Source organism: Cynoglossus semilaevis, chromosome 6, assembly GCF_000523025.1.
Source record: "Cynoglossus semilaevis isolate Cse_v1.0 chromosome 6, Cse_v1.0, whole genome shotgun sequence".
In the NCBI taxonomy this organism is placed as follows: domain Eukaryota; kingdom Metazoa; phylum Chordata; class Actinopteri; order Pleuronectiformes; family Cynoglossidae; genus Cynoglossus; species Cynoglossus semilaevis.
The window spans coordinates 1,303,613-1,311,330 of record NC_024312.1 but is presented as its reverse complement, the minus strand read 5'-3'; the positions used below and the strand labels follow the sequence as shown (position 1 = coordinate 1,311,330).

Here is a 7,718-nt window from a genome sequence, read left to right as displayed (position 1 = left end):
TTTACGGAAGATATTACCAAGGGGGAGAAGGGGACCCAGGGCAGAACCCTGGGGCACACCTGAATTGACAGAAGAGGGCTGGGATGTGAAGGTTTATAGCTGGATGAACTGAGTGCGACACGACAGGTATGATTTAAACCAGTTTAGAGGGGTCTGAGTGATACCAAGGGCAGAGAGTCTATTGAGGAGGGTGGAATGACAAATGGTGTCAAAAGCTGTAGTTAGGTCACGGAGTATGAGGATGGAGAGTAAACCAGAATCAGCTGCCATGAGGAGGTCATTGGTGATTTTAATAAGGGCAGTTTGTGTACTATGAAGGGAGCGGAAGCCAGAGGTATAGGAAACAACACAGTGCAGTACACTCATATGTCTTCTGTCTGTGATCTCTTTTACACTCTTGTCTCCATTTCTCCCTCAGAGCCACCTACCTGCTCCACGGAGCAGTTCACCTGCTCCACAGGTGAGATCGACTGTATTCCTATGGCCTGGCGCTGCGACGGTTTCTCTGAATGTGAAGATGGCAGCGATGAGAAGAACTGCCCCGTCTGCTCTGCCTCCCAATTCCAGTGTGACAAGGGCGGCTGCATTGATGCCCAGTGGCGCTGCAACGGAGAACCCGACTGTGCCGACAACTCAGATGAGCAGGACTGTGAAGGTATCTGTGGACCCTGCATCACACATTAGTCAGAACCAAATCCTAAAGGCCGGTGATCATCCACAGGCGTCCTGTGGGCCAGCACTGACAACTGCCAAACCATCTAATTCGTCCTGTGACTGGATTTCAAAATAGACATACAATAATAATTTTAGAGAAAAATGTGGTTTTCATTTCATTTTATTTGCGTCTACACCCCAGAAAAAAAAAATCTGGCCCTTTATTTTGACATTTCTTTTAAAAAAACTCTTGATCTCAACTCTTTGTCCCTTAATTTAAACTTTTCATATTCTATTGGTGACTTTTTTTAACATACTTTTGATTTTCTTTTGTATTGTTTTTACCTTTTTATTGACTCACATTATGACCTCGTGTCAAATCTTTATTTTTATAATATTTTAGTAGAAAAATAGTTTTTTTCACTAAAACAATAATATATATATATATAAATATACACAAAAAGAATATTTAGGTTTTGGCTTTTCCTTTATAATTTTTCACTAGCATTTATGGACGTAACATCCTGGGTTGAAAATAACTAAAATAATGCTTTCGAAAAAAATCCACATCTAAGTTCAGTTCATTCAACAATATTTTGATGCTGTTTTCAACAAAGACTCTCCTGACGACCAATGTCTACTTCTCTTTCAGTCATCTGCTCTCCAAACCAGTTCCGCTGTGGTGACAACCAGTGCATCACTAAGAAACAACAGTGTGACAACTACTCCGACTGTCCTGACGGATCAGACGAGCTCTCCTGTGGTAAACACACACACACACACACAGTGTCTGTGATAAGCCATGTGTATTTTACAAACATTTTCCAACGTCTACAGCTCTTCTTTTTTTTCTTCGTACATGTGTAGAATACATGTCGCCGCCCTCCAGTGGCATTCCCAACACCGGCACCAACACCATCGGCCCAGTCATTGCCATCATCCTGCTGGTGTTTGTGATTGGAGGAGCTTATTTTTTCTGCCAGCGTGTGGTGTGTCGACGCTACAAGGGCCCCACTGGTAGTTTTCCTCACGAGTACATTAGTGGTACACCCCACGTACCGCTGAACTTCATCGCCCCCAACAGCTCGCAGCATGGCACCTTCCAAGGTTTGAACAGGAACAAGCTCATTCTGAATGACCTGATAGAAATAAGTAACACAAAAAATATTTCCCAAGGATGCAACTTTCGTTTGTGATGTAGTCAAAATTTCAAGAATGACTTAGTTCATTGTCCTCTGTATAATCAGCAAACAGGAAAATCTTAAATGAATTTGGTGCCTTCCCTGCAATGATTCCACACCCTCAACCCCCACTTTAGGAACCCATGTAATAGTTTATGACAGACATACTAAAATGTCCTGTAGGAAACACTGTGGTTTGTTTTAGTGTAGTGAATCCTAAAATTCTGTGTGCAGGTATCTCCTGTGGTAAGTCTATGATGAGCTCAGTCAGTCTGATGGGCAGCAGCAGCAGTGGAGCTCCTCTCTACGATAGAAACCATGTGACAGGAGCCTCGTCCAGCAGCTCGTCATCAACCAAAGGAGCCTTCTACCCTCAGGTACACACAATAATAAATCCAAACCAAACACACACACACAGATTCATCTTAACCCTAAGTCTGACACGTTAAATCCACTAGGGGGCAGAATACCTGTATCAGCTCTTATGCAGCAAGTTTTAAAGGAAATAATTGATCATGTTTATAAGCTGTAGGTCTCTAATGGTTTTATAAGGTTAACGATGTAGTTCTGTAACTCACCACTATTTTGTTTGACAGATACTGAATCCTCCTCCATCTCCGGCCACTGACCGCTCTCTATACAACACTGAGGTTTTCTACTCCTCCAACAGTCCATCCACCAGCAGGTCCTACAGGTGAAATAAAGACAGCTGTGATGTTACATGAGTCCAAACTCTTTCTTCAGATAAAAACAAAAACTAAAAAAAAAAAAATCAATTAAAATAACAAGAATCCCTGTACATTAGATATAGATATATAGATGGTGCTGAAGTGTCTTGTCTCTATCATATAATATTTGATTTATATTTGGCTTAATAATATTAAGAGAGTGTCTGACTCTTTACATATCCTAGCTAAGCTTTAAAAACCAATAACAGTACTATATCAAATGAAATATAACGTTTGAAAATTTTACAAATGTAATAAAAAAACACGACGCACCAGAAAGACTATACTTCAGTCTGATTATCTCTCTGACTTCCCATCAGGCCATACCACCCAGTCCGTGGCGCTGCACCGCCTACCACGCCCTGCAGCACTGACGTCTGTGACAGTGACTACACACCTCACCACCTGCCGGTCGGGCTGGCACCATCAACGGGCCGCTGGAAAGCCGTGAGCCACAGCAGCCATGGCAAACACAACAAGTACTACATGGACCTAAACTCGGACTCTGACCCTTACCCCCCACCTCCAACCCCCCGCTCCCAGTACATGTCCGCTGAGGAGAGCTGTCCTCCGTCTCCTTCCACTGAGCGTTCTTACTTCCACCTGTGCCCGCCTCCCCCCTCACCTTGCACCGACTCCTCGTGACCCTCCCCCAGTGGAGCTCTGTGAGGAAGGAAAGGACACAGAACTGGTCTTGTCAGGTTCTACAGTACCAGAGACAGAAGTCACAGGTACCAGATTCTTCAGCTCCAGTGCCTCCGTAAAGGTTTCCCATTTCCCTTGTCGGTCTTGTCATCATTCCAGTCGTCCTGCAGCTCTCAGGTGACCATCATCTAATCTGTTCCGGTGTCCTGCTCTTGTATGGACTTTTTTCGAGGCAGGTTACAGGTTTGAGGCTCTTTCTGTTCTTTCTTTCTCTATGAAGGACACAAAAAGATGCTGTTAGTTTCATTTTCATTCCAGCAGAAAAAACAGGTTTCCTGCGCACGGCTGCTTCCTGTGGTGAATGTGAGTATAACTCCTGACCTCTTGTTCACTAGTGGGCGCTTGTGTTGAGTTTTAATTCCATAACTTTTCCACTTGCATGCACTGGTAGCAAAGACTTGGACGTCCTGCCTCATCTTCACTTTTACCTCCAGGCCTTTTGTCCTCACCTTCCTCACAGTATCCTTGTTGCCACAGGAGCAGTAGGACTGTAAATAATGTTAAAATATTATGAAAAAAAAAATCAGAGAAGAATTATTTTGCTATTTTAATTAATGCTGGCTTTGATACCATGGCACAGATGAGAAAAGATGTGTGAAAAATAAGATTTATAGATGACGACTGGATGAATGTTTAGAGACAGTGAATAAGTGAATATCCAATAGGAGGGTTGGTGAAACAGTGGAAATGTTGTGGACACAAGAGCCTGAAACCAAAACTCTAGAGGTTAATGAATGTCGCAACGTTCACCTTCGTGGTCATGAACTTTGTGGAGTATCCTTCAGATTAACATCATGGCGCTTCAGTGCAGTTAGTTAGAACTGAAGACTCCTCCACCTTGGACCATGTGAGTGCAGTGTGAAATTAGAACGGTTATTCAAATACTTTCCACTAGGAGGAGATCCTGAGTTCGCATTAAGGTTAATGTCCATCATCTGGCCTAATAATTTCATGGAATCTCCCAGGAGTAGAGGGAGGAAAGTTGCCCCTGCTACACCTCTGCAGGCCAATCACGGCCAAATATGGAGCATGGATCAATGAATATAAAATTAGTGAGTGAATGAGGAAAAAAGTGCCATGACCTTTGGACTTTATTATTGAAACTTTGTCCCTCATCATTTCATACTTCTTCAGTTGAAACAGCTAACAGCTTACAAAGTTACCACCTGACAACAACTTCAGTGACGAAGAAAAACAACAAACCAAAAGAATATCACCGTGTAAAGCTATTGTACATATGTGTAATGAAGTGGTGGAGTGAGCATGGACGTATCTCTGATGTTCTGTTGTGAATCTGAACCTCTTCTTCTCTCTCATCATCCCGTTTACCAAAAGTATGTTTGCTGCTATTGTGTACATACCATGTTAGATCCTGTGACCTATCCTAATTACCCAGAATTCCCCTTACTCCCAAAAAGTTACCACTCTCATACTGACAGTAGATCATTAAGCTATTTTAAACGTAATAACAAATTATTCTTATAGCAACGTTTTCTTACTCATATCTGTGTTTGTGTTGTAGACCATTGTGTATGTTTTCTGTCCATCTTTGTTTTGAAGGAGTTTTTTTTTAAACAGAAAAAGTGAAAGGTAAACCAGGGTTCAGAGCTGGACCAGATGTACGATAATGCCTGTCTTTGTATGATAATTTCACCTTCTACTCAATCAGTGATTCAAAACTTTCCATATGGTATTATGACGTGAGATGCCGTGTTAAAAGTGAAATGGAGAGCACTTTTATTTCCCATGATGACCAAAGAGACTAACCAGCCCAACTGAAATAGGCAGAAACCACCAGCCAATCAAAGGCAGAGTGTGTGGGTCTTCGTCATCCTGCTGTTGACGAATGGTACAACCTGAAAAAATAAGCCTTTTGTTTTATTTAGTGAGACGAAACATGGGAAAAAGGAGAATGCCTAAATAAACTACTAGCTTTTCTGAACGAGGCCAAAAGATGAAAAGTATCGATATTTTCACCCCAGTGAATAAAGTTTGATCCATTCTGATCTTATTATTTTTTTGCAGAAAAAACAGACTTAGCAACTGTGGCTGTCGTTTTAGACTGAACATCCCAGCGCCTACAGACTGATCAGGACCTGTTTGTCAATTTTATTCATGACTAAGAAATTGTCACAAAAACATGTACCAGCACTTAACTTCTGGAACTTCAGAGAACAGAAGTGAATGATGTCTGTCGTCAGCCTGGACCCTGATGTGAACCTTTGAATTCAAGGCTCTAACCGTAGCCTGAAACAAACCACTGTGTCAGTGAAACTCCTACAAACCCTAGTTTATGTTGTCTCAACTGAGGTAAAAAATGCTTTTACACTTGTGACAGATTTTGTATCAAAAGCATTTTTATATAATAAAGGTTCTATTTTAAGGAATGTATTGTTTTTTGTTTTTTTTTCTGGGACATATGAACACATTTTTCTTTTGCAGGCTTCATATAAACATTTTCTCTTGTTCAATTTTAGCACATTATGATCTTAAGGGTAATTTTGTAGCTTATTTGTAAATTTTAAGTTAAAATGTACCTAAGCCAGTATAAAGATTTTGTTTTGGTTACTTTTAGCTGTTTACTGACAAAATTGTACCTTTGGGTAATTTATCAATTTTTTTAAAGGATTTTCAGTCAGTTTGAAAAAAATGAATTAGTGAAAGAAAATGTTATTGTCAATTAAATAGTAAGAGTCCCTTTGTACCGGTTTACTCAGCAACAGAAAAGTAAGAATAAGTATTAAATAATAATAAAAAAAAAGGGCTCGTCCGGGATTTGAACCCGGGACCTCTCGCACCCAAAGCGAGAATCATACCCCTAGACCAACGAGCCTTGACGTATCTCGACAGTAAAAACCTGTTAAACAGAAATAAAAATACACACGACAAGCGGTGTTCCTGTGTTTTGCTGCCATCTTCTGACATCCATAAGAAACTGCGTAATTTTAAAATTGACTTCAATTTTTTTATACACACTAAGCGTAATACAGAAATATATGATATATATAGCGTTTCGGTTGCTATTGCAACACATGTTTGTAATGTAACACGAACCCTAATTTTTAGGCCTATTGTTTTAATAAAAGTGTTTAATTTTAATGTTATTACGACCTGAGGGGTCGTTTTTCCACATTTTCCCGTTTTACTTTTCAGATGACGGCTGCTAGGGAGCTTCCCTAGCAGAGAAGCAGGAGCTAGCTTGTTGTTTGGAACTGTTCCCTTAAGTAAAAAAAGGTATATGCTTATTTGTTGTTGGCATTTTTTGGGGGGGCGGGGTTTGGGGGGGTTAACTCTCTTTCTAACATTTTTGTTAAGTACAGAGCGTTAGATGTGAACATAACAAATATTACCTTATCTTATGTAATGGAAATTTACATGAACAAAGCACGAAGAACAAAAAAAGCTAAGCAACAAGCTAAGGGTTACCTCAGTTAGCCTCCCCAGCTCCTCCCTTAGGCCTACCCTTAGCCCCGCCCCCTTACCCAGGTGTAGTATATAAGGCCTCCAAATGGCTCAGTTGTCTCTCTGGCTGCTCCCTGGTGAGGTTCTCTGTGCTGGTACAGGTAGGTCATGTTACGTTATATGTTAGATTTGTTCTTTTCACTCCTGTTTCTGTCTGTTTGGACCAACTTACTGTTTTGTTAGGCCTGATTAGCGTTTTTGGTTATGGTTACACTAATGCTAACCCTGTTTCCATTCCTTTTTTTTAAGTTTAGATGTAGATTCGTGGCCATGGAAATTAATAACTGTGTTGTTGGTTTTGTTAATTTTGTGCTTTTTTTGTTTGTTTGTTTGTTTTTTTCTTTTTATTGTGGCCTAGGTGTTGTCAGGTGGCAGGCTAGGCCCTGTGGTTGGGACCCTACTCGTGTTAGTTCTACCTAGAGCTGAAGCATGAGCTGAAGCCTCTTAGCTGTTAGCTTCTTTGGTTTTTGTCAAATGAGGTGCTTTCATCTAGTGAAGTTGGCCTCTCTGCGCCTCATGTTGAAGAAGTGGCTCAGATGCAGCTAGTTAGCAGTGTTCTAATGGCGGTGCTGCCCCTACAGGCCTGAGCTGAAGCCTGTTAGCTGTTAGCTGTTGGTTGCTTTGGTTTTATTTCAGTTGGGCACAGAGCTTGAGTTGTGGAAATACCATGCAAGCTAAAGTGTAAAATGCAAACCTAATGTGACTAAATGTAAACCATTTGGATATTTGTGTTTATACATGGTTTGTCATTATTTAAAAAAACAGTGGATATTGTTTTGATTTAGTTTGTGGTCCTTAGTGTTTTAGCTGTGGTCTTCAGGTTTTTTTTTGTTTGTTTGACTGGTTTGTTTTATTTATTTATTTTTTTTTAAGCTTGATTTTCTTTGAGATTGTGTGTTGATTTGTGGTATTGTGAATTATTAACTGTGTGGTTGAATTTGTTAATTTTGTGCATTTTTATTTTGTGTGTTTCTGTTTTATTTTTTTT

The 7,718-nt window shown here is 40.4% G+C and overlaps 1 protein-coding gene and 1 non-coding gene across 3 annotated transcripts in view; one reads left to right on the top strand and one right to left on the bottom strand.

Annotated features, from left to right (window-relative positions):
* lrp5 (low density lipoprotein receptor-related protein 5) overlaps positions 1-5,655 on the top strand; it is a 43,667-nt gene extending 38,012 nt beyond the window's left edge. For both annotated transcript variants that reach the window (XM_008311077.2, XM_025056602.1), the window contains 6 exons: positions 419-655; positions 1,307-1,417; positions 1,522-1,761; positions 2,070-2,212; positions 2,432-2,529; positions 2,884-5,655. In XM_008311077.2, the coding sequence (XP_008309299.1) occupies positions 419-655; positions 1,307-1,417; positions 1,522-1,761; positions 2,070-2,212; positions 2,432-2,529; positions 2,884-3,208 (1,154 nt within the window). In that variant the 3' untranslated portion in view covers positions 3,209-5,655. The remainder of the gene's footprint in view (positions 1-418; positions 656-1,306; positions 1,418-1,521; positions 1,762-2,069; positions 2,213-2,431; positions 2,530-2,883) is intronic.
* A 374-nt stretch (positions 5,656-6,029) lies between these two features.
* trnap-ugg (transfer RNA proline (anticodon UGG)) lies at positions 6,030-6,101 on the bottom strand. The gene has a single exon. It is a non-coding gene; the product is annotated as a tRNA-Pro (tRNA).
* Positions 6,102-7,718: the final 1,617 nt, after the last annotated feature.